Below are 27,508 nucleotides of genomic sequence, written 5' to 3'. Positions count from 1 at the left end.
TGTTTTTAAGACACAGTGGACCAAACAGCCAGTGCCACCAATATGTAAAGACCCTAAGCATGTCCAGCAATCCCTTCAGAATTTAACATGGATTGTATAATCTTGGTTATTCCCTGAATTTCAATTTTCTCATTCATAAAGTGGGGAAAATACTCACCCTTCAAGGTTGTGGCAGTGTGATACGTAACGATACATCTGAAAGCCCACTGCCTGGTGTATATAGTAGGAGCCCAATAAATGCAGTTTCTTTTTCTCCTTTACCCACTTTCCTTGTTCTCTGATTTACCCCCCAAGTTAAGGATGTATTCTTATAGATTTCAAAGAGAATGAAAATTCTATCACTCAATCACTACATTGTACTAATTTTTATTTTCTACCGTGTTTTATCTTAAATACACCTTACTTCATCTGCCCTAAAGATGCTAGGTAGACCTTGTGAGTTGACATGGGAATTTAATTACCATTATAACTGTTTCTTTATCAAGACTAAGCAGTGGATTTACAATGAAATTGCCAAATGTATTGTGTTTGACAAGGTCTATTACAGCTTTCTTCCTTTAGAAATGGGTATTTCATTGTGATGTGCTTAAAGTTTCTAGGTTTCCTGAAGAGTCAATACTGTATTCTACTTTTTATAAATTTTAGTTCTTGTTTCTCAAATTAAATTCCGCATCTCAGCCAATTATGCCACCTATGTATTTATGGTTGATTTTAAGCAATTTGATTTTGATAGTGCCTTGGTGTATTTTTCTTCATGTTTTTTCTGCTTGGTGTTTGTTGAGCTTCTTGGATCTGTGGATTTATAGTTTCATCAAATTTGGGAAATTGTCAGCCAGCCATTATTTCTTCAAATGTTTTCCTGCTTTCCTTTTTTTTTTTTTTTTTTTAACCTTTGGGACTTTAATTACACATATATTAGGTTGATTAAAGTTGTCCCACAGCTCACCGATGCTGTTAATCCTTTTTTAAAAAGTATTTTCTACCCCTATCATTTTAGAGTTTCTAGCCATCCTGCCTTGGAATTCACAAAATTCACACTGGAGAAGCCCTTTCAATAACAATGTGGAAAAACTTCTGGTAAGAGCTCTCACCAACTTCAGCATCAGAGCAGCCACAGTGCGCAATTATCTGGGGATTTACTGAGTGTAGGACGCTTTCAATCCAGTTTGGGTATTTTAAATACCTCTGTGTGTGTCTCTCTCTCTATGTGCTCCTGTTTTCCTTTACTTTCTTAAACATATGAAGTATAATAACTGGAGTATATGTGATGATAATTATGTTTATTTTAGAACTGAAGGACCAATGCACAGGATCAAGAGGAAAACTGGAAAGAGTACCCTCCCCAGCTTTTAATGAACCAAACAGTCAATAAATGAATAGGAAAAAAGAATTCACCATTGAGTCACACATTTCCTTCCAACTATTAAGTCAAATAATATGTAGTTTCTTCTCATTGAGGTTGTATTTGTTCTGTCATAATCAAGTCTTCAACTTTTGTGTACAGCACAGGAGAACAAGTGTGTTTATGAGGCCATAGGGGAACTCACTGATGTTAACAGAAGATCTGAACAAAACCCAAAGCAGAATTATAAAGCAAATGTAAAACTACACATGAAGAACTGGCATATGGTTTAGATCTGATGAGAACTGGCCCTAAATTTTTATCCATATAGTAGCTACTTTTAGTGTTCTTATCTAATAATTACCATCTGTGACATTTCTAGATTTATTTCTATTGATTTTCTCCTCATTATGGGTCATATTTTTCTGTTTCTTTGAATGCTTTTAATTTTTGATTGGGCACCAGACAATGTAAATTTTATGTTGTTGGATGCTGTATTTTTTTTTTTTTTTAATTCTAAATAGTTTCTAGCTTTGTGCTGGATGCAGGTAAGTTACTTGTAAATAGTTTAATTCTTTTGAGGCATTTTATGATTTCTTAAGTGGGACAGAGCAATGTTTAAGTATAGTGCTAATTTGGCTCATCACTGAAGCAGTACCCTTCAGAGTGCCCTGCCTGATGCCCTGTGTATTACAAAGTCTCTTTACTTTAGTTCCCAGGGACCACTATTTTGTAACCAGGGACCAGTACTCCCATGAGAATCTAATGCCTGATGATCTGAGATGGAGCTGAGGTGGTGATGCTAGCTAGCGCTGGGGAGCGGCTGCAAATACAGATGAAGCTTCGCTTGCTTGCCTACCGCTCACCTCCTGCTGTGTGGCCCGGTTCCAGTACTGGTCTGTGGCCTGGGGGTTGGGAACCCCTGCTTTAGAACATAGCCATTCCTAGACCTGTGTGAGCTCCAAGAATTCCACCTGCTTCTTCCCATGGGTTCTTTCCTTGGCTTCAGGTAGTTGTTTCACACACGTGCTGATCAGTACCCAGCTGAAGAGTTGAAGGGAACTTCCTGCAGATCTCTGGAGCTCTCTCTATTGATTGTCTCCTCTCTCGTACTCTGTTCTGCCTTGGCCTCTCTGAATTCTCAGTTTTGTCCCTTGAACTTGGAGAGTCTGCCTACTCTGTTTGAGTTCCCGCTCCCTGCAGTGCAGCCTGGAAACTCTTGCCAGATGGTAAACTGGGTCAGTTCTAGGACTCATCTAATTTGTTTCTCTTCTCTTAGGACCCCCTGTCCTGCCCTGCCTATTGTCCCATGTATGTTTCATATATTTTGTCTGGCTTTTTATTTGTTTAAGGGAGGGTGGTAAGTTTAGTTCCTGTTACTCCATCATGGCCAGAAGCAGAAGTCCTATTTATGTATTCGGATTTGTTCATTTCATTAATTTCATCTATAAGGTTTTTGTTAACGCTGATTTGGGGGATGACAGGCCTCTTTTAAGGCTGTTTTCATCTTTTGAAATAAAGGCCATCATTTCTCATTGTTTCCTTATGCAACTAGGAGGACAGGATTAATTTACACATTAGAATTAATTTAATTTGCATTGGTCCCTGGGCAGCAGAGAAAGTCAGGTCTCTAGGATCAAGTACCTGCCTGCTTGGGAAGCACTGCTGACCAGAACAGTGAGTTTGGCTGCCCCTGCCTCACACTGTAAGTTAGAAATGAAAAAAGCCCCATTTATTCCTTCTTTTCCTTGCAATTTTGTTGAGTAAACAAAGAACTCTATGAGCACAGGGTTTCAAATTATACTTAGTTTCAGATCTTCTCTCTGCCACTTATAAATTACATGACCTTGGGCAAATTATTGAATCTCTTTTTGTCTCTTTCTTCATCTGTAACATAGTAGTATAAAATCTACTTTTCTTAAGGTTGGTAGTGAGATTGAAAACTGCTTCATTAATTTCCAGGTGCCTGGAGGAAAAAGAGAAAACAAGGCTCCTAGGCCAACTAACTCTCATAACCCTAAGCCCAGCTCTCTGCCACAGCCTGATCCCATCCCACCCCATGTACCCTAGTTTGTAGATCTCCTCCCTTTATAGCCCACATCGTCCATATGGTTCCACTCTGCAACCAGGATCTAAGAGCCTGGCCCAGGCAGCTGCTCAGGGTTCCCTCAGGTGTGTGCAAAGGCAGGTATCTGGGAAAGGCCTGTAGAGCGAAGCTGGACAGAGCCTACGGCTCCTGGGAGCGAAACCTGGAGCCACCTGCACTGCTATTGGGCTTGAAGCTAAATAGAACTAGAGTCTAAGGAAGGAAGGTAGGCTGGTTCTGCCTGGCAGTCAGATCTAACCCCAAAGTCCTACTGATTCTGCCTGCTTCATATCCTTTCATTCTGTCTCTTCTTCATCCCTATGCCACTACTTCAGTTTAGGTAACCATGTTACTCTGGAGTTACTGCAACAGCCTCCTGATAAATATGTCTTCAATTTTCACACTGTAGCTTACATGATCTTTCTGGAGTGCACAATAGAATAAGAGATGGTGTCACTCCCCATTAATGGCTCCCCAGTGCTCTTAAATTCCTTAGATGGCACGCAAGGCCTGTGCCATCTGCTAACGCTCAGTTTATCTTTCCAGCCCAGCCTCTTCTAACAACTCTCTGTTCATTGCGCTCTATTCAACAGGTACACCTATTGAATGTTCCTTCACCTTTCCTGGCATTTCCATGTGCTGTACCTTCTGCCTGGAAACCATTTCCCTTCTGTCCTCTCTTTGCTAATCCCTTCATATCCTTAATTAAGGAGCTTGGAGAATGAGTATCTATTGTGAATGGAAACCTGGGAGGCACACCACAGCATCCGCTACACTAAGACTTTTCTTTCCCTTCTGCTTTCATATAAACAGGATCATCAAGGACCTGGCACATAAAAGGTATTTAGCAAATGTTTTCCCCTTCTCTACTTATTCCTTGGGTGGTTTTTTAGATTCTGGAATACTCAGATACACTTAGGATACTGCTGCCTATCAACAATTTCATATCACTAATATAAGCTAACATTTATTAAGTACTTATCTGTCCCTGTCACTGGGATAGGTGTATTATTGCCTTTGTTTCCTATAACCACCTATGGATAGGTGCTATTCTTCTATTTTTACAGAGGAGAAACCTGAGACTCAGATTAAGTGACTTACCCAAGGCTGAATTGTGTCTCCCACAGAATTTATGTTGAAGCCCTAACCTGCTGTACCTCAGAATGTGACTCTATTTGGAGATAGGGTCTTTTAAAAGAGGTAATTAAGTTAAAATAAGGTTATTGGGGTGGGTCCTAATCCAGTGTGGTTGGTGCCCTTATAAGAGTAAATCAGGCCAGAGACATGTAGAGAGGGAAGACAATGTGAAGACACAGGGAGATGCTGGCCATCTACAGAAGAGGCCTCAGAAGAAACTAATTGACATCTTGATCTTGGACTTTTAGCCTCATGAATGGCAAGATAAGAAATTTCTGTTGTTTAAGCCAGCCAGTCTGTTGGGGCAGCCCTAGCAAACTCATACGCAAGGTCATTAAAGCTAATGAGTACTGAATTTTGGGATTTGTACTGGCTGCCTGCCTCACAAATCCAGACACCACTGCTAAACTTATTTGAGAAGCTGTTGCGATGGCTTCTACCAATTCTAACACAGTGTGCTGGCTAGGTGGGGACTGTACAATACAGACTGCTTCTCAACAATTATTTGCTGAACAGAACAGAAAATGCTCTAACCCTTTTAAGATGTTCTAGGAAAAAAACTGTTGCAGTCTTTCCATCCCACCCAATCCCCAGCCAATCTGCCTTCTCAGGGGCAATTTCTGAAGGGGCTGCCCTACTGAGTGGCCACGTCCCAGAAGACCATGGTGCAAGGAAAACCGGGCAGCAGCGAGATGGGACAGGGAGTATCTCCTGCTAAAGCAAATGCCCAACTCCTTGGTTCAGTCTACAGCTGTGTCTCCTCAGAAGCGGCTTCCTCCAGCAGTCCAGATCTTCATTCCAGGCAAGCCTATCTTTCTTCTTGCCTCTCCCTACTTCTGAGTTTTCCTGGTGGGAGCCAAAGAAATAGATATCATGGAAAAGAACTCTGAAACTGTAAGCTCTTGTAAATAAAATTGTTCTAATCGCAATCATTCTATGACCTTGGTTTCATTTTAATAAAAGGCTCTGCCCATGATCCCTAAAGAGGGATCCAGGAATTCACTAAAGTTTGCATAAACATAATCTTTTTCTTTCTGTAGGTATAGAAGTGCCTTGCTCACAAATGCACCTTGCATTTCCTTTGATAGGAGAGTTTTCCCTAGATATGTAATAGAATAAACAAGAAGCTCTAATCCTGTTGAGCAGAGGACAATCTTTTGTCCATATTTCTTACCAACCCAGTGGTCTCTGCCCTCAAAGTACCTGGATATTTACTTCCTCGAGACCAGGTGACCAGTATCCAGGACAGTGTATTTGCTGTGAAATCTTTACTAATGGTGTTTATATGGGATCTCTAGGTTGCCCATCTACTTCCTGACACCAGGAACAGTCTGCCTCTTCCTTTGCTCTTGCTGGAGACAACAGACCACACTCTTGTAAGCAAGTATAAGAGTTTTTTTGTTGTTGTTTATTCAGCTGCATAGCTTGGAGAACTTCCTGCTATCAGCGAATTGCAAAATGCATGTGTGAGCAAGGCACTGAACACACCGAAACAGGAACAGATTATGATTATACAAGTATGGTACCCTTAACTCCCAGGAACATCTCAAAGATAAGGAATTAGTTCCTGTACCATAAACTAAGCACACAGAACATCTGTGTTGTAATAGTTGTAATAGCTTCTTTCATACTAACAAAGTCAAAAGAGATGGTTTCAGGTCAAATTTTGCCTACGAAATATTTTTCTGGTTTTAGCTCTTCTCAGAGTGCCAAATATAGGGCACTGCAGTCAGAATGATGGCTATTTCTGGAATGATCATCACCAAGATCAGAGCTCCAATCCATACGCTTGCCCTCTTGTGCCCATCCTCTACTTCTCAGATTCTGTTCTGCCCTCTTTCTGGAACCACAACTCTCTTTCTCTGGTCAATTAGCAGCACAGGGTTTCAGAAGTGGGGAGATGTTCCATGGGGTGGAGCACTACTCATTGTCTTCCCAAATTTTTTTGCTGCTTCTCTGTAACAGCATTTTATTTTTCTATTCTGGAATATGAAGTTCTTTTTAAATTATAGTCGACATACAATATTATATTTGTTCCAGGTGGACAACATAGTTTCTATAATAGTGTTTTAATTGAGCAAACTGCCATCCTGCTAGAAGTGTTTCCAGTCTCCTTGTAAGATAGATGTAACCATGTAGTCAAATTTTCACCGAAGGATTGGGGCACCTCCCATGACATTTGCTGAGAAGGAAACTGCTTGTTCTTTGGACTACTCACCAATCCTGTGAGCTGGAATAAGGAAATGATAACAATCCGCTTCAGCCATGCAGACAAAAACATCTTAGTCTAGACAATGGCTTCCTGACATGTATCAGGTGAAATGAAACTGAACTGCCCCTTAGACCAGGGCTTGACAAACTTTTTTTTATAAAGAGTCGATAGTAAATATTTTAGGCTTTGTGGGCCACAAAGCCCCTGTCATTTTTTTTTTTTCTTTTTACAACACTGAAAAAACGTAAAAACTATTCTTAGCTTGTGGGCTATAAAAAAATAGGCCATGAGCTGGATTTGGATTTGGCCTGTGAGCTATAGTTTGCTGATCACTTCTTACCTCTGGACATTTATGAGAGAAAAATAAGACTTGTAGCGTAGAGTCAGGGAAGACTTCTCTAAAGAGATGACTCAAGTAGAGATCTAGATAAAGTAAGGAGTGACTTACGTAACTATCCGGGAAGAGAGCATGGAAGCAGGGAGTTGGAGAGCAAGGACAGAGGTCCTGAGATGGAAATGAGCATGTAATATGGGCCAGTTAGCAATGTGTTGCCTAACTCCATTCTCTGCCCTACTTTATGATACTGGAGCTAGACCTGTAAACATTTCCTCTTTGCCAGCTGGCACAAGTTAGGCTTTGCCAATAAAGGGCACACTGGAGGGATAAAGCAAAGAGGAAGGAGCTTCTCCTGGTTCTGGTAATTTTTCCTTCCTGTTCTTAACAAATGAAGCATCTATCCTCTGGTGAGTTCACTGGCATCTCAACCTGCTTCGACTTGCAGCACCTTGGTGAACTTCACCATCCAGTGGGCCATAGCCAGCACTGTGTTGGTTAATATTTAACAACTAGTTCCAAGAAAAAAAAAAAGCCCTGATTTTTAGCATTCACTGACTTCCATGGTGTGAATATTCTTACCATGACCAATTTTAACACAGGTTTGGGAAAAGATGTGTAAAAGCAGCTGTTACAAGCTGTACAAACCAGCTCTAGCACACCACTGGATAACCACACCTTGTCCAGTGAGCTCTGAATTTCAGTCTTGATTGGGGTTGGCAGGGAGCTCTTCTAAGTTTGCTTCTTCCTTGGGTACTCTCCCTCAGCCCTAGAGGTAGTAGCTGTTCCCCATGCTGCTATTCCTATATTCTTTAAGATCTCATCATTATGCCCGTTAGCAGATAATCCCATTTTGCTAGTTAATAGTTCTGTATATTAAACTTTTCCTGTTCAAATAATTAGTGTGGTTTCTGACTCACAACTAGACATTTGTAGATATGACCCTGTCTGAAGAGGCAGACCAAGATGGATATGAGAAAGGGCCAGGACCAAAGACCCATTCATAGTAATTCTAATATCAAAACCACCACTATCTGAGCAGCTGCTCTGTGCCAGGCCCAGAACTCTAATGAAATAGGCATTTTGGCTATTAAAGCCAAAGGTATCCTAGTTGGCACAGTCATCTTAATAACAGGACATGAAGTGATGATCTGTGGGTGGAACTAGGTAAACAGTTTTCATAAATCAAGTAAGTCACAGGAAAAACCTTAAGGAGCTTATACGTTTTATGGAATCTGGTCCTAAAATTGATTAGACAAAAGTAAAATTCTATCAAGGTGCATCGGGAAGGCTCTTTTCTGGCACGAACCCTCTGATATCTAATAAGCTCTGAACTCCATCTGTAGGTTTGCCACATTCTTTGTATATAACAGGGTTCTCTCCACTGTGAATTCTCAGATGCTGACTTAGATAATGAGCTTTGACTGAAGGCCTTCCCACATTCATTACACTCATAGGGCTTCTCTCAGAGGATGTTGCACAAATGAGTGTGCCACCTGAAGGACTGCCCACATTCATGACGTTTGTAGGGTTTCTCTCTTGTATGAATTCTCTGATGCTAAATAAAGTTTGAGCTCTTGTTGAGAGTTTTCCTACAGTCACTACACTTATAGGGCTTCTTTCCAGAATAAATTCTCTCACGGATTATAAGGTGTAAGTTATAACCGAAGGCTTTACCACGTTCACTACATTCATGGTCTTTCTTTCCTGTGGGAGTTTTCTTATGAGTGACGATCATTCACCTGAAACATTTCCTGTGGGCCAGCGACCACCTCAGTCTCTCCACTTTGAGATTTCTCTGCTGCTGCTCCAAAGTGCCCTCAACATCAGAGGTAGCGTCAAATGTAGTGTGGTGGCTGACGAATGACTACTTGAGATTTATTACTTGTAGGAAAATTACTGTTTGACTATCGCCATAGGAACAAAAGGCTTTTGATCATAGGGACATAACATTCTGATAACAAGCTTTCTGCTTCTGTACTCCCCGCTTGCACACCCCGGCTTATAGGTTGACAGGTAGTGAATAGGAGAAAAATAGACCTTTGTGTTCAGACAGAATGAAGAATGGGATTTGGGGCTTAAAAACCCTGTACCTCTACATTTCAGGGCTGCTTAATTTGGGGTCTGTGTACCCCTGGCAGACCCAGCTGGCTGAATAAAGAGTGTGCTTCCTATAACTCACTAATTTCTGGTGGTCCGTGTGTCTTTCAGGGGCTGGCAGCTACAACAGTAGAGGGGCCAGCGGTGGGTTTTTCTAAGAACATCTATGATTCCACTTCAATAACAGATGATTGTGAGTTCACTGGCATCCCATAATAGCATTTTATTTTTTTACTCTGGAATGTGAAGCCCTTTTTAAATTATAGTTGGCATATAATATTATATTTGTTCCAGGTGTACAATAGTGTCCATATTAGTGTTTTAATTGGGCAAACTGCCATCCTGCTAGGGGTGTTTTTCAGCCTCCTTGTAAGATAGATGTGGCCGTGTAGTCGAATTTTCACCGAAGGATTGGGGCACCTTCCATGACACTCGCTGAGAAGGAGATTGCTTGTTTTGTAGACTATTACTTCACCTATCCTGTGAGCTGGAACATGGATATGGTAATGATCCAGCTTCAGTCATGCAGACAAAAACATCTTAGCCTAGGGGATGGGTGGTTAAGTGACAATGATCCTTTGCCTTTGGACTCTGGGTCATCTTCTGTAACAATTGATGGAAAGTGTAAATATACCTGTTCTGGATGTATGGAGAAATGACACTTGGATTAGGATTTCTGGCATGAAAAGAAAAGTTTAAAAAATATTCAGCAGACACATGAGAAAGTCTGAAAGGATATTTACTTAAAATATGAACAATAGTTATCTCATGGTGATGAGAGTAAGCAGGGGAGAGGCTTTCTTCTTTTCCCTTTCCCCCCTGCTTGTCTGTTTTCTCTAATTTTTCCTTAACAGAACACTGCAAAATGTTTTTAAAAAATAAAATAAGTTTCAGGGGAGGATCTTCTTTTCAAGACTTACTCTTTAAAAATATGAGCGAAAGTAATATTTTCAAGAAATTGGGGAGTGATCACCCGATGTGAGGAAAGGGAAAAGTAAGAAAGAATCATAGGGTTAGGGAAAAGGGATGTTCGTAAAGGTGGACTCTACTCTCCTAATTCTGCAACCTTTACTTCTTCCCACCGACTTCCTGCTCCATAAATCTGCAGCCACCGAAAAGGATCCCCAGTCAGCTCTCTCCTTTATTGAAGGGACAACTGCCAGTTCTGTGTCTACCTCCCTGGTACTCTCTGCCTTTCCCTTTGACTTGTTCCTTAAAAAATGAAGAGAAAGGAAAAAAAGGAAGAAAAGAATGCATCGCCCTTTGTTTTTAAATGTCTGTAACACTTTTTGTGTTTTATCTATAAAGCTCTCTATAGTTTAAAGGAGATCAAAGCAATGCTTTGATAACTCAAGACCACTTGATTAAAAAAAATACAGTTTTTCCACGTTAAAAGCTTCTGGTTAAAAAAAATGTGCAATATGCTTGCTGAAAAAAAAATCTAACAATAATTAGTTAGCTTTTTAATAGTAAAGTACTAAGTTGATTAATAGAGACTTACTAAACAGAATATAGGTGTCAAGACAAAGTCTAGAAGAAAAGCAAGGATGTGCTGGGAGGTAAAATCATACTTTTGAAATAAATTCTAAGATCAATCTCCATTTCTAGTTTTTCCCATTTTGTTGCTAACAAGAATTTGATTTTTCAGATGCTTTTGTTTGGTGGTGGGTTGTGGTATAATACCAAATATTAAATAGAATCTTCTTGATTAGCAACATATTCATGCTATGTTTCCTATGGTTCACAATGTTAGGGGTCAGCAAGAACAGTTTACAGTCCAGAGGCTCTAAATCTAGAGTTTGCTACAGGGAGAGGAAAGGATGCTCATGAGAGTGTATGCAGGCTGGGAAGGAAGTTTTTGCTGTAAATTTGAAGGCTAGAAGGTAAATACTGACATTAGATGGGGTTAAGTGGTAGATAAAGATGTATCTCACATGAGAGTTGCTTTATAGCTTAAAAAGTGTTTTGGGAGGCATGAGAAAGTTAAAAGAAAAATAATCTCAAGGCTAGCCTCTAGCGTAGGGCAGAAGTATTTTGAGTTAGGCATCAAGAACAGAGGAGATGAGGCAGGAAGTGAATGAAATATTTTCTGGCCCTGTTTTAGGGTTTTCTAAAGCTAAGAGATGCTGGTGAAATTTTATAGTCAGATATATCCGTTTTATTTAACCTTCAGAGCTACCTTATGAGGTAGGTTATTATTATTCCTAATTCTACAGGTGATAAAACAGGCTAAGTCTTTTACTTGAGAGGTAAGAATAGCCAACTTTTGAGTACCTACTATATGTCCTTTATACTCCCTCCTCCTCCTCTCCTTCCCCACGGAATCCTGCTCATCATCATTCTCTAGGCAAGGCTGGGTCTCCTGAGATTCACACTTGAGCTGAGTCTCTTTAGGCTGGAACTGGATGCTCAGAGCCTCCTGGGGCTGCTCCCAGAGATGCCTTCTCCTCCCATGGCTCTTCTTATGCAGGTCCATGTGCAGTACCTGGGACCTGAAGGTGATAGGCACCGTTTGGTTTATGTGGGACCAAAGCTTCCAAGGAGACTTCAGAGATCCTTCTCAGAGTCAGAACAGGGGAAAGAAGAAGAGCTAGAGTCTCATTCAGGGTTTAAGGGCAGAAAAGACAAAGATAGAAACTGCTCTACCTGGCCAGAGAGAGGTTTGAACTTGGCAACTCCCCTTACTGCTGCCCCTCTGTCCAGCCTGGAGGTCACTGATCTGGCTCCCACAACAGATCACATGTTCCCCTTCCCACCTGTGGTCTTGGTTCATCAAGTCCTTTCTCTAAATCCTCCAGCATAGTCCTACAGCTTCTTCTCCATTCTTAGGGCGATGTCCCCACATCCGGCATTGGAGCTCCTTAGGCAGGATGATCAGGAATTGTTCCAGCACCAGTAATTCCAGGACCTGTTCCTTGGTGTTCCTCTCAGGCCTCAGCCACTCACAGTAGAGTACCTGTAGTCAGCTCAGAGCCTCCTGGGGACCAGAAGTCAGCTCAGGGCCTCCTGGGGCCTCCTGGTAGCAGAGATGCCTGAAGTGTTGGTGGAAGATCTCTCGACTGAAAGAGTAGTTCCCATGTAGCTTGGTCTTATATTCCTAGGACTGTTCTTTTGGCTCCATCTTCATAATCCCTTGATCTTGTGTACCTTGAAGGGCCAGAATTTTAGCTGCTGTTAGTGGTACAGCCAACCTATCCTGAATTAGCTTCGTAAAAGGCTTATACAAACTGGAGTCTTTCACAGGTATTGGAGACGCAGCCTCCTCCCAGGTGGCCCCTCCACCCTTTCTCAAATTTCTGTAGTGGCCACAGCAAAAGAAAAATGTAAGTTCCCTCTAAGGGGTTAGATCTTATTCAAAAGCCCAGGATCTGCAGCAGAGCCCTGTTACGTGGCTGCTATGAGCAAGACTTGGTGTCCTGTAAGGTGTCAGAAAAATCGAACAAGATGGGACGCACCCAGAGGCTATTAAAGCTCACAACAGCTGTCGTGGGCCAAAGACAAAAGCGTGGAAGATGAACACAGAAGCCTGTCCTCAGGATAAGCCCTGGTAGCACCACCCCCCCCAGCTGAATTTCTACGCACATCCTTGGGCAGGTGCTCTCCCGAAAGTTCTGGGGACCGTTCACTTTTCCCCCGGGATCTCGAGAAAAAAGAGGTACGGCACTGCCGCCTCCAGCCTTCTACACCATGTGACGCAACCAGTGCAGCGCAGGCCCTGGGGACCCAGGGGGAATGTGACTTGGCAGTTTTCAATGATTGATCCCTGCCACTCCGTGCAAACATGCGCAGCTTCGGCCTCGGAGTCTCCTTGCAGGGCTGCCTGCGGGGTGTGAAACCACTTCAGAAATCTCTGCAGAAACCACTTCACCTTTCAGGGCCGGTAACAGCAGCGCGCGCGGGCCAGGAAGAATCCCGGATGGTGGATGGTCGCCGCTGAGACTTCCCCTCTCAGGCCCCGGAGCGTCAGTCTGACAGTTCAGCGCACGTTTCCATCCCACCTTAAATGCAGGTGGTGAGGCTCCACGCAGGGGGATGGGGGGTAGAGGCGGGTAGGGGGCAAGGACACGAGCCCAGAGCCTCGCTCCCACAGGAGGGGCAGGCGGCGAACAATTCGCTGTGCACAGCGACTTTGCGTTGCCAACGCGCCTGGATGCCTCTGGGGATCGCAGTCCCGGGACAGGTGGAGGCGGTACGGCACGAGTGAGTTAGCTGACCAGTTTGGCTGGCTGCGCTTCTCTGATCCATTTGTACTTAAGGGGCTGTCCACACAGACTGAAACCACAAGGAAAGTCCAGCCTGTGCGTGGCCTGTTGCTCGGGCATGTTCTATTTCCCAGTTTCCAGACCTGGTCAGGGGCCACAGCCTAGGGAGTAGTTACCCTCGAGGAGAAAGTATTCCCAACCACCGACTTACCCTTGTCCATTAGTAAATAAAAACCAATTCCTGAGAGAAGAAAAAAGAAATCTAAGGTTTCGGTTTATTGGAGTAGGGGAAATAGGCTTTGCTGATAGAGGAAATTATTGCCTTTTTGTTTTCCGATAATAATAGAGAAATAAGCATTTGATTATTAGTTCTGGAGAAGGTAAGGTAACCATTATGAGAATGGAAAAGTACAGAACATCCAAATTAACACGAGAGAAAAAAGAATGCAGTAGAACTCGGGTAAACCAGCAAAAATAAAAAAGAATCTAGTTGGATCGAAAGAGGAAATCAAAAGCAAAATTACAAACTAGAAGGCAATGAACTCTTCATAGTAAAATCTATGGGACCTAGCAACAGCCATACTTGAAAAAGTAGTCTTAATTACTTCCCTTATTAACAAATACTGATATAAGAGAATTTAAAATTCATCTTAAGAAACTTTAAAAGCATAGGAAAATATGTGCAAAGAAACAAGATAGAGTCAGTAAAGATAAAAATTGTACTGAATGACATGGAAAAATTAAAAATAGAAGAAATAAATTCAAATGCTAATTCTTTTGCAAAGAGCAATAAAGTAGATCGACTTGTGTGGAGCCTGATTTAAAAAAAGAAATAAAAATAAACAAGAATAGGAAGGAGAAATAAAACATAAGTACAGAATCAGAAGAGATTAAAAAAATTAGAGACTATTACATTCAACTTTGGGGTAGTATATTTGAAACCTAGATGAAATGGATTACCTTCTAGCAATATATAAATTATTAAAATTGTGTGCACCAGTTAAATGTTCATAAAGCAACCTTGATTCAAAGGTGGAAGATCCCAAGAAAGTGCTGCAGAGGAATTACATTTAGATGTAACATGAAGCACTTATTTCAGGAAAACAACATTACTAAATGGGAGTCATTAAAATATTTAAGTAGAAACCAGCCACCAAGTTTAATTTGAAATAAATACTTTGCCCTAGCAAAATACAGTTTAACCCGAGTTTTTTTTTTCCTACAACCTATAGTTTATGGTTATAACTAGTGGGGAAAGAAAAGCAAGAAAATTGTACATATTATGCTCTTGTGATGAATAAAGTTTTTGATAAAAAAAATTAGGTAATTATAGAAAGAGGAAAAAAATGGCGTAGATGATCTGGCGACCAAATCAAAGTTGTAACAGAAACAAGGAGCAAACAGCAAGGAAAAATCGCCTGGGATCTAGATGAACAATCCATACAACTATGGAGAAATCTGAGAAATCACCCTGCAATGGCTGAAGGTAGGATGGGGCGAGGATGCGAGGCTACCCGATCCTGAGCAGCTGAGTAGGGCAGAGGCTGAGGCAGTGGCAGACGCCTCTTAAAGGAGCTGTGCCTCCAGTGGACTTTTGTGGCGACGGACCTGCTCGCTCTGAGCACCAGTGCCAATCTGGCTGCATGCAGGGAGCACGAGGACTTACAGGGAGAAATTGTTGGAGTGAGGGCCAAGGCGAGACTCGCTCTGTACAGAAGTGCCAGGGTATCCATTGTTCCATGTTGAGTCCTATCCCTTCCCAGTGCGCTGACACAGCACCGCCATAGTGAGAAGTCATCAAACTGGATAAGAGGTTGCTCTGCCCAGAGGATTTCTGGAAACTCCATCTCCTCCAACTTGTGGTCCCACCTAAGCCATATCCAGCTATATCCTCAGTGAGTCAGGTGCTCCTTGCTGAGCAGCACCTAGACTCACACTGGAGGCAGCTGGCCTTGGTTTCTGGTGTGGCCTTTTGAGGCAACTATAAGCACAGCATCTGTGGGTTGCTTGATGAATCTTAACAGGTGGCCCTGGAGGAGCAGAGGCTTGGGCTAAATTTGGCCTGCAGCTGAACCCCTCTCAGAACTGTGCCACTGTACACCTACTTCACAAATCTTCACTAATAAGACCGGGAGACTTAGGATCTTTGCTTAATACATAGAAACAGACATGGAAAGGCAGCCAAAATGGGAAGACAAAGAACCATATGAGAAAACAGAGATCCAGAAATAATGGAGTCAAGTAATCTAACAGATGCAGAGTTCAAAACACTGGTTATAAAGATGCTCAATGAACTTTTGGGAAGTGTAAATAAATTCAGTGAGAACTTAACAAAGAAATAAAAAGCATGAAAATGGAAACAGAAATTATAAAAGAGAACCAGTCTGAAATGAAGAACACAGTATCTGAGATGAGAAGTATATTAAATAGAATAAACAAAGGAATAAACAAAGTGAATAAAGAAGATCAAATAATCTATCTAGAGGATGAGAAAGCCAAGGATACTCAATCAGAATGGCAAGAAAAAAGAAGCCAAGACTATAAAAATAATTTAAGGAGAATATGGAACACTATGAAAGGTCAAAAATATCCATCTCATTAGTGTACCTGAAGGAAAACAAGATGTTGAACAGCTATTTGAAGAAATAATGATGGAAAACTTTCCTAACATGGTGAAGAAAATGGACATACAATCCCAGGAAGCTCAGAGAACCTCAAAAACCAGGAATCCAAAGAGGCCCACACCAAGACACATCATAATTAAAATGCTAAAGGTTAAATACAAAGAAAGAATCTTAAAAGCAGCAAGAGAAAAGCAGATAGTTACCTACAAGGGAACACCCATAAGACTGGCAGCTGATTTCTCAAAAGAAACTTATACTCAAGGTCGCTAATCATCAGAGAAATGCAAATTAAAACCACAATGAGATATCACCTCACACCTGTCAGAATGGCTATCATCAATAAATCAAAAAACAGCAAGTGTTGGTGAGGATGCGGAGAAAAGAGAACCTTCATACATTGTTGGTGGGACTGCAAATTGGTATAGCCACTATGGAAAACAGTATGGAGGTTCCTCAAAAAATTAAAAATGGGTCTACCTTTTGATGCAGCAATCGCACTTCTGGATATTTATCCAAAGAAAACCAAAACAATAATTCATAAAGATCTATGCACTCCAATATTCATGGCAGCACAACTTACAATAGCCAAGATATGGAAGCAACCTAAATGCCCATCAACAGATGATTGGATAAAGAAATTATGGCTCATATATACAATGGAATATTAGCCATTAAAAAAATGAAATTCTACCATTTGCAACGACATGGATGAACCTAGACTTATTTCACTTATGCTGAATGAAATAAGTCAGACAGAGAAAGATAGATACTAATTTCACTTACATGCAGTATCTAAGGAATAAAAAGAACAAACTAATCGAAAACAGGCTCACAAATATAGTAGAAAATTTGGTGATGGACAGAGGGGAGGGGACTTTAGGGGGCTGGGAGAATGGGGTGAAGGGTTAAAGAAGTACAAATTAGTAGTTGATGGATGGTCACGGGGATGAGGAGCACAGCACAGGGAATGCAGTTAGCTTTAATACTTTGGCTAGGTGGAGGGTCAGGGGAGGGAACAATTGAGGTGATTGTTTTATGAACTATATAGATGTTTAACCAATGTCCTGTATACTTGAAACAAAATAAATAAATTTAAAACAATTAGATAAATATAACCTTGGATGTTCATTCAAGTATTTATTAAAGAAAAATGTGTATGTAAATCTGGGCCTGGGTTGGAGGTGAGAGAATACAAAAACAGTCCTCTGTTCTCAAGAAGCTAAACATCTGGGTAGTTGGGAGTGTGAAGAAAATAAGAGAACATACATAAAAGATTTACAGTATAATGGCTTCCTGTAAGTTGTGAGGTTGGAGAAACAACAGACTTTCGTTTGTCCATTCAGACAAGTCATGTTCAGGGTTTGAATTTTTTTTTTTTTTTTTTACAATGAACAATGTGAAAAGAAAGAGTACCAAGGCATATCCCTTTAAAGAACTGAGTGTGTGCCCGACAGAGCCTGTCAGCCATGTTATCTGAGTTTAAAGGAAAAGCTGATTTTAAGTGTTAGGGACTCTGAATACTACAAGGGGATCAGAAGTGCCTGCGATAGAAAACTGGACCTTAAAGGAATGAGCACAATACAATAGCTGTTTAGGACAGTGAACAGACTAGACCTTGAAATGAGAGTTTCATGAAGTGAGAGACAAATTAGTATGGGATCAGAGGAGAGAGCACATTAAATGCCAAGCCAAGAAGTTTTACTTTAGGTAATGGCAGCCATTGGCTCTTTTTTTCTAATGTGAGTTTACATATGTTTGTGTGTGAGATGATGATAGCAGTGTTTTAAGCAAATCAAATAGTGGTGTATATATGATGGATTAGAACAGTGAACAGTTTCGAGGTGACTAGAACAGCCATGAAAGACCAGGCTCAGAGAAACCTTACTGCACTTTCACTCTCAGGATCTAAGGGGCTGCCAGATCTGACCCACAGATTCTTTATGCTGAGGAAAGTACATGGGGGCAGTCTCTTTGATCACACATCCACAGAAATGGTTGTGGATACCTTTCAGAGGTAATCCAGAAAAACTATTTTACTCAAGATTCTAATCAGACTCCAGAGACAGAGAAACCAGTCTATTCCTTCCAAACTTGCCCTCTGCTGTTTACCATAAGGCTTAACTTAAGCCCAAACATACAAGACATGGTCATAGTGTCACATCCTTTACCAGAAGTCGACTTCAAGGGTAGAGAGAAAGTTCCTCTAAATCTTTATTTCATCAGAGATTCTGAAGCTGGAAAAAGAAATAAATTGCACTCTAGCTCGAGCCAAGACATCAACATATTTACCTGCTCTATTTTCATCATCCTCAACTACTACATTCAAACACATCCTGCTTCAGGAAAGAAATGGTTTGGAAGGAGCTAGTTAATGAGTAGATTTAGTAACCAATGCCACTAGTGTTCTTGGTAAAAGTAGACTGGGTAGCGTGTTGGGAGAGGGACCTTAATGGGTTGAAGGAGATAAAGAATTGGAGACGACTCTTTAGATTAAAAAATTGGCTATGAAGGGAGATGACATAGGGGAAAAGTGGGGTCAAGGGAGGTGGGGTTGAACTTTGTTTTTTTTAGGATGGAAGACCTTGAACATATTTTTATACATTTGGGAAGGGGCAGTAGAGAAGACAGTCAAAGATACAGGAAAGAGACAGGGTAAGAGGATAGAGTGAGGTCCCAGAGGGAGGGGGATAGGAAACACAGATAGAAAAGTGAGTCCTAGATATGAGAAAAGGCAGCTCTTCAATTGAGAAGGGAGCAAAGATTGAGGTAGATACATGTGTATTAAAGATGCCTGAGGGATGAGGATGGGAACAGTAAGTAGACAATGTTTCTGTGTGAAGGTCTCTAATTCTCTGTGAAATAAGACATCAGGTGCTAAGAGAGGTTGGTGAGTGGGTGGTTAGATGTGTAAGGAGAGAGGAAGGTATTAAGTAATTATTATAGACAACAGGAGAGGATGGTGACTAGGGATTGGATTAGTGTTGAGTGCCCAAAGGTGTAGTCTTTCTAGGTGTGTGATTTTCCTCCTTGACCCAGGTGCAGGATCAGCAAAAGAGGACCAATAGGACTGTCCATGGTGGGGTTTTGTTCTGACTAGGTACATGGGACTGAAGGATAATAAGGCAAAAAGGTAAATGAGGCAAAGGGGATATTGGTAAAAGAGTGGCTGAAATATTAGACAATGGTATCTAATCGAGAAAGGTAAAACCCAGGGAGGGATAGATGATAGAATATAGTAGAAAGGTCACTGAACTGGAGAGCCCGATGAGTTATAAGAATAGAAAAAGTAAACCATACAACAGTACCTTGGCTCCTTTGAAATAATTCAGATGGTCCAAAGAACCTTTCCCAACACACCAAAATTTGCCTTCTGATATGAAAAAGTTAAGACTTCCTCATTCTCTGATTATTACTTTCTGAAAACCAGTTAAGCAACCTGCAAGAATTAAAGTTCTCTCATTATCATATTTGCAGGGTATTTATTGATCTGATCTCTGAATACTTTCATAAAACAGCTTACTCCTAGCCTCTCCAAGAAAAATCTTAATTCAACTCTGTAGTACTATAGTAACATTTTCCACTAACTACTAAATTTGTTTCTCTAAGATATATCATCCTACAGAAAGACAAATACTGCATGCTTCCATTTATATATGGTATCTAAATAGTCAAACTTGCAGAAGCAGAGAGTAGAATGGTGTTGTCAAGGGCTGTGGGGTGAAATAGGGAGTTGTTAGATGGGTATAGTTTGTTATGGAAAATGAATAAATTCTAGAGATCTGCTGTATGACATCGTGCCCATAGTTAAGAATACTGTATTACACTTAAAATTTTTGTTGAGGGGTAAATCTTATGTTAAGTGTTCTTACCACACACACACACACACAAAGACATATCATTGAAAATTTGTACAAATTCCTCCCCAGTCTCCCCAATCTCTGCATTTACTTACACTAGGCCAAGACCCTTCTGACTTCAAGTAGGATCAGAAATGTAGACTCATAACATCTTCCAGAAGGCTTTAGCAGGTGGAACATGTTTTCCCCTTTCCTTCAAAATGCCTTAGACAATTACTGCCCACAGGAACTACTGCTAAAAATAGCTATCATTTGTATATCTAGAGTTATGCTAGGTGCTTAACAAAATTGTCTCCTTTAATCTTCACAATAGCCCCACAGGGGAGGTATCATTATGTTGAATTTGCAAATGAGAAAACCAAGAATCAGAAACACAAAAATTTTTGCCTAAGATCACAGAGATTAAAAGAGACAGAACCAGGATTTCAGTATGTCAGACTCCAAAGTGCCATTATACTTTCAAATCCTATGAGTCACAACTTCTCCCTTTACATGAAAGAAGACTCACCATCCACTTCCTTTTCTTAATCAAATCAGCTGCTTCTGTATTTAAAGATTCACCATCCACTTCTTTTTCTTAATTAAATCAGTTGCTTCTGTATTTTTCTTAATTAAATCAGTTGCTTCTGTATTTAATTTTGCTAGGAATGAAGGAACAAGCTCAAACTCCCTAATCTATACAGTGACATTTATTCTCATTTAAAACTTCAGGATCATTTGCAGATGTTTGGATTAGACTCTGTCCCGGGAAGGACCATCTACCCTAGAGTTCAGGATATCATACTCATCTTACATTCCCCTGGTACAGTTTATATTATAGAGAAAAAGACAAGGAAAAGCAATTAGATTTGTAGTGCTGCTGAATAGCACATGCAAAGGCACCATTTTGTGATGATGTATATGCTCTATATTCAAGTTTCTCCATTGGCGAGATTTTCCTGTGGCGTGGAATCTCTGATGATAAAGGAAGGAGTGAAAGTGTAATTAAAGGCTTATCTTGTCAAGTTTTCTGATTTACCACATGGGAAACATTTAGGAAGGACATATCTATACATGACCTGAGGTTAAGTACTCTAAACTGAATCAAATGAAAATTGCTCTTTGGAAACTTAGAATTTTCCAAATAGTTATAATGGCTAAAGGTAGACATAACAGTATTTAAAAAACAAACATACATATAAATAAATGGATATATTTATCATTGCTGTGTTCCTAGGGTTATGATCCTGTGGTTTCTCTGATACTGTGTAAGATCTGAGCTCTGACTGAAAGCTTTTCCACACTCATTCATAAATTTTCTCACTAGTATGAATTTTCTGATGCCTAACAAGGTCTGAGCTCTATTTGAAGGCTTTCCCGCATTCATTACATTCATAGGGCTTTCCTCCACTATAAATTCTATGATGCCGACTAAGGTCTGAGCTCTGATTAAAAGTCTTGCAACTTTCATTGCATTCATAAGGTTTCTTTCCACTGTGAATTCTTTGATGCTGAATGAGTTGTGAGCTCCCCCTAAAGGCTTTCCCACAGTCACTGCATTTATAAAACCTTTCCCCTGTATGGATTCTTCGATGTTCTATAAGGACTGAGTTCCTACTGAAGGCCTTTCTACATTCACTGCATTCATAAGGTTTTTCTCTAGTTCGAATTATTTGATGTCTCATAAGATCTGAGCTACCTCGGAAGATTTGTCTGCATTCATTACATTCATAAAGTTTCTTTTCCTTATGAATTCTCTGCTGTCCATTAAGTTTTGTATCTAAACCGAAGGCTTTCTCATATTCAAGTTTCTCTCCAATATGAAGTCTTTTATGTTTAAGAAAAACTGAGTACCCACTGAAGGTTTTCCCACATTTGGGGCATTCATAGTTTTCCCCCACTATGGATTCTTCAGTGCTGAATAAGGAACTCTGCCTGAAGGCTTTCCCACAGTCACTGCATTCCTAGGGTTTCTCCCCAGTATGAATTCTCTGGTGGGTAACAAAATGTGAGTTCTGACTAAATGCTTTCCCATAGTCATTACATTCATAAGGTTTCTCTCCACTGTGAATTCTGTGATGTATAAGATCTGAGCTTAGATTGAAGGCCTTCTCATATTTATTACATATATATGGATTCCCTCCACTATGGATTCTCTGGTGCAAGATAAGGTTTGAGTTCCCCTTGAAAATCTTTCCACACTTATTACATTCATAGGAAGTTTCTGCTGTATAAATTCACCGATGTTGAATGAGACTGGAGCTCTGACTGAAATCTTTCCCATAGTCACCACAAATATAAGGTTTCCTTCCTGTGTGAATTTTTTATGTATATCTAGGTATGAACTCCTACTGAAAATATTTCCACATTCGTTACACTTATCGGTTCTTTTTATGATATAGGTTTTCTCATGCTGAGTAGTCCTGACTTCTGTCTGAAGCTCTGGCCACATGCCTTGTACCTATCGGTTCTTTCCTCTGCAGGAACTCTCTGATGTATAACAAGTGGGCTCAGATTACAAATTCTCACTTTCTTATTACATTCGAGTTTTCCTTCACCTATAAGGGTTTTCTTTTTTTCTTTTTCTTTTTTTTTTTATGCTTACAGCACCTGCTATTCCCATCCAAGTACTAACCAGGCCCGACTCTGCTTAGCTTCTGAGATTAGACGAGATTGGGCACATTCAGGGTGGCATGGCTGTAGACTATAAGGGTTTTCTTAAGGGAAAGGCTCACTTGGCTGAACTCCCTATCCTCAAAAGGGGATTGTAGCAGTCCAGCCTCTGATGAATTTACCCGTTGCCTCTCCAAGCTGTTCTCACATTCACTGGGTCCTAAGAGTTTAAATCCATTAGGTATTTGTATTGAGTGTTCTGATTCTATTTCTTCAGAAATTTCCTGATTTAGCTTCCATTCTTTCTTCTCAGTTTTCTTTTCATTATCTGAAACATCAAGTAAAAGTATAAATGGTTACCTTCTCATACGAGGAGAAAAATTCTTAGAAGGAAAGGCAAATGATCAAAGTAAAACATTTCTATGAATGGTTGAGATTCTAAATTCTCAAAAATAGTTTTATAATCTGGGAAAGAGATAGGCTTCTGAACCTAACTTTGGTCTCTATGGTCTATAAAAGTAGTTCTCAAATTTGGCTGATCATCAAAAACACATGAGAGAGCTACTGAATCAGAATTTGAGTCTATTTCATTCTTCTCTTTGCAGACTCTCTTTCTCCTTTATTACCTTAGCTTCTAGATCTAAAAATTTCCTTTATTTGAAAGACTGGCCCTGGATAAACTAGAATTTCTTAATTCTAAAGTTGTAGAAAAGAGAACCAGTTGTCCTAATTTAGGGCAAGTGTCAACTTCTACTCTAATCGATGGAGTCAGGGGAGAGAGTGGGACTATGGGGGGATCACAAAGGATAAATTTGGGTGCTGGGAGCCCACCTCTGTAGGTAAGGACAGTTATGTGGGTCATGGTGTGCAGCCTAGATACTTCAAAAGTTGTTTATGACATAATTTTTGCCTGAGAGATGAGACCTTTAGTTACAGTTTCATCTTCTTGGACATTTAGTGGATATACTCAATGGCAAGTAAGTTTTATCTCAAGTATCAACTATGAAGAATTGAAAAGCAGCGGCCTTAAAGTAACACTTTAAGTGCTGATGCTATCTCTGGGCTCAATTAGAACAAAGTACTTTGATGGATTACTTAAATCTACCATGGATGTGAGGAGGAGTACACAAAGTACTGGAGGTAAAAGAAGGATAGGTTGGGCTTGCCATGTAATTATTATCCTTACATAGGAACAAAGTAAAGATGCCAATAGAACTTGGAATAGATTACTCTTTAATAATAAACCAGCAAGTATCAACACATAATGGCTGAAATTATTCACATGTAAAAATCACATGTAAAAATAACTGAAAGAGATCAGGAGATCTTGGAATCCCTAAGTCCAATCAAGGTTACCAGGACCTGATCTCAGAGGAGTATGAGTGGAGTAGGATTATAATTAAGACGGGAGAACCCAGCATATTGTATTAAACTGCTTTTGAAGAAATAGTAGGTTATCGTCTAGAAAAGATGGAGTCAGAGAGTAAAAATATGCCTATGCCTCCAGCACCAATTCAGGGGAGGGTGCTCACTCCAGCTGATGAAGGTATTCTGCCCAGGAGCAGGGAGATATACCAAGTGATCAGAGCTGAATGACAATTGCATTAATATTGCCTAGTTTACACCTCTGCTTTGCTTCCATGCCCACTAAGCAAACTACTGATTAGAATTTAGCTTTCTCTATAGATTTTCCTAGAGAGACAATGTATTGACAGCCCACTCAATTTCTGATCAAGCAGTTCTATTTTTCCCTGGTTTTTACATCACTCTTCTGATTCAGATAGTATTAAGTCAATTTCCCTGGCTTGAACAATTCCGGATAGGTACACTAACAAAATAAAACTTCTGGACCTGGAAAGTAGAGGAATAGACCCTGAAACCTGGTGATCAGAGTTATAAGGCCCAGCTAAAGAGCCAACTGGCGTTTTGGGGTAAAATCTATATCTCATCACCAAGTGAAATAGTGAATATTTTCTTTTGGAAATATTTTCTTTTGGATTATTTCTAAATTAACAATTGTGAAAGTGGCATACTTTTCTAATATTTTTGTCTCTGATAATGCCCTGCCCCAAGCTCTTAATTTTACATTACTCTTGAATATTCCCCTACAGTACTGGTGTCCCCTAAAATGCATGTCTACCTGGAATGTGTGAATGTGACCTTACTTGGAAATAGGGTCTTTGCAGATGTAATCAAGTTAAAATGAGGTCATTAGGGTGAACCCTAAATCCACTATGACTGGTGTCATTATAAGAAGGAAAATTGACACAGAGACATGTAAGTAAGACGGCCATATGAAGATGGAGGCAGAGGGTGGAGTTATGCTGCCACAGCCAAGGGACCCCTGGGGTTATAGAAAGCTGGAAGAAGAAAGGATCCTCTCCTAGAGGGTTCAGAGGGAGCATGGCCCTGCCAACACTTGGATTTGAGACTTGTAGCCTCCATAACTGTAAGGGAATACATTTCTGTTGTTTTAAGCCACCTAGTTAGTGGTAATTTGTTTTAGCAGCCCTGAGAAACTAATACACTTACTATGAAGTCCAATTTTTCAGAAAAAAAAAAGTCTTTCCATTCCTCCCATTTCCACTGACACTATGCTTGTGGCTTTCTGTATTTCACTAGGTTATCATCAGGGAGTGGAGCACAGTGGTTAAGAACATGGACTCTGGATAGAGCCTGCCTGGGTCTGCATCTATCATTTACTTGCTGTGTGACCTTTAGTTACTAAACCTTTCTGTGCCTCAGTTTCCTCATCTGTACAAATGTGGACAGTAATAGTACTTAGAGAGGCTTTGTATTAAATGAGTTAATACACGTAAAGTGCTTAGAATAACACCTAGCACAGAGTTGGCACTTAACAAATAATAGATATTTAAAATTTTATTACTTTGTTAATAATCTTATCACCAAGATTTTCCTGCTCCAGTTCAGACTGAATAGTGCTGTTAGTTATATATCACTTTCATCATGTTAATTGCTATTAAAAACTTTTAGATCTCTGTATTTTTTACTGTATCAAATCTAACTTTCTTTTATTTGACTTATAATCTGGTCCCAACATAGTTTTCTGATATTATTTTCCTTTACTCATTAAAGGCAGGGGTGTTGTTCAGTTTTGTAGCCCAGTGCCTAGAACAGTATTTGGTATATTTCATTCACTCAGTCATTACCTATTCAATGAATGAACACATCCCAATTCACAACTGCTGCCAAGTCCACCTCTGCCTTCCAAGTCCAGATCAGGTTCTACCTCCTTTAGAAGGTCTTTCTGAGAAAGTGGTTAAGAACAGACTCTGGAACCAGACTTAGTCCAAATTCTGGCTCTGTCACTCCCTAATTGTGAGACTTCACATGTGTTTCTTAATTTCTCTATATCTCTTCTATTTCATAGGGTTTCCACCTTTGTAGGGTTTTTACCTGCGCTAATTAAATATTGGGTAGGGGGGAGGAAGTACAAAAAATATGAGACACAAAATTTAACTTTTAGTAATACACTTATCATTTTTTCCAAGCTCAAGATCATTGGACCATTTTTTCCTCTTTTATTTTCAACTGTTCTTAAAATATCTCTCTTATCTGTTTTTCCTTTCAACTCTCACATTATAAATCAGGAATTTATCATTCTCTATTTGGACTATTTCAACAGTTTCAAAACTGTCCTGTTTCCTGCCCTCCTCTAATTTTATCTACCTGTCTTACTTTTTCTGTATTAACACATATTTTATCAGTCTCCCTTCAAAGTGAAAACATTCTCGATTCTGAAAGCAGTCCAAGATCTAGGCCTCCAACTGTAACAACTGACAACTTCTTTATCACAGCAGATTTTAGATTAGTACTAGAGTTAGCACCATATCAGGATGTCTCATCTTATTTGTCAGAGGCATTTTGGGGGGGTAGGGAGAAACGAGGACTTGGGCCATGAGCCTGTGCCTTTTTAGTTATTTCAAAACAGGAAACAGAAGCAGTTCTGTATCCCAGAGGATGTCTGTTGCCAGCTCAAAATCCAAGAAGCCACCACCCTGACACTCATCCAACCTAGAAGAAACTTCATTGTGCAAAGGTCAAAAGGTCCCCGTAAATACCTTTTGAGTCACTGAAAAAGCTCCTTACCCAGCAAGTCCTGGTCCCTTTCACTCCCTTGCACTCAGTCCCGGCCGAGATCGTCCTGTGCATGGCCTGGTAGTGTGCAGTACCCAGCCGCCTGCCACAGCATCTCTGTGCACAGAACTAACAGTTCTGGAGGCGCTGGCTAGGAAAGGCTATCCTGCCGCCGGGAGGGCCCCAAAGCTGCGGGCTGGGTCGGCGAGTGGGAACCCAAAGGATGGAATCTGGCTGGCCCTGGGCCCTAGCGGCTGGCCCAGACAAGCAGAGCCAGAAGACCAAGGCCAGCAGGCCAGCTCTGCATGCACGGACACTGAGAGATCTCGTCGCCAGGCCGCCCTCAGTTCTCCCGTCACTTATCGTTTCCACCGGGGCAGCGGCTATTATCCTCACTACGACCTGTCCCGCAAGCCAAGGCTCGTGGGAAAAGCTCACTGCCAGGACCTCCAGGCCTCGCCCACCGCCTCCCAGGTTAACGCGCGGAACATCCAGAGTCGAGTCCTGCGGTTTTTCTAGACCAGCCCGGAAGGGGGCCACACTTCCACCCACGTGAGTCCTAGTCTGTCCTGGTGTCTGAGTGTCTTCTATTGGAGCCACTGAGCTTGCAAAGACGAGAAAGACCAAGGAAGGGCTCAGTCTAGTGTGGCGACAGGTAAATCATGACTGTGCTACGATGGCTGTGGCCTGTGGGGAGCACAGTGTAAACATTTAACAGCACTGGGTGTCCATCAGTGAAGATGACAATAGTAAATGAGGCGAACGTGAAGGAATTGGGAGACAATATTGTAGCGCCTAAGGAAATGGGCTTTGGAGTCAGGTAGGCCTGGATTTGAACTACAATTTCTTCATGTACTAGTTTGGGGTCTCTGGGAAAATTGCCATCTTGCCTTTAGATCTCTGTTTAGAAAATGTGGATAACAG

General features: G+C 40.7%; 2 protein-coding genes across 7 annotated transcripts in view; both read right to left on the bottom strand.

The window, feature by feature from the left end:
* Window positions 1-9,933: 9,933 nt before the first annotated feature.
* On the bottom strand, window positions 9,934-18,369 carry ZNF232 (zinc finger protein 232). The gene is given in 6 exon segments (XM_025040078.1): window positions 9,934-11,633; window positions 11,635-11,703; window positions 11,968-12,015; window positions 12,018-12,545; window positions 13,590-13,654; window positions 18,327-18,369. Coding segments are annotated over 6 exon segments (1,017 nt in total). The 3' UTR covers window positions 9,934-11,369.
* ZNF594 (zinc finger protein 594) overlaps window positions 9,934-27,508 on the bottom strand; it is a 33,672-nt gene continuing 16,097 nt past the window's right edge. For 3 of the 6 annotated variants that reach the window (XR_003043286.1, XR_003043288.1, XR_003043287.1), the window contains 2 exons: window positions 19,343-22,814; window positions 9,935-12,358 (listed from right to left, as the gene is read on the bottom strand). The gene's annotated coding sequence lies outside the window, so the exon portion shown is untranslated. Of the gene's footprint in view, window positions 12,359-17,161; window positions 22,815-27,508 lie in introns of those variants that run through there. The other 3 variants (XR_003043289.1, XR_001517827.2, XM_015597445.2) reach the window with 3 other exon arrangements.

Source organism: Pteropus alecto, unplaced genomic scaffold, assembly GCF_000325575.1.
Source record: "Pteropus alecto unplaced genomic scaffold, ASM32557v1 scaffold398, whole genome shotgun sequence".
Lineage (NCBI taxonomy): Eukaryota > Metazoa > Chordata > Mammalia > Chiroptera > Pteropodidae > Pteropus > Pteropus alecto.
Note: the sequence above shows the minus strand (reverse complement) of the source record. Positions and strands in the feature narration are given on the sequence as shown.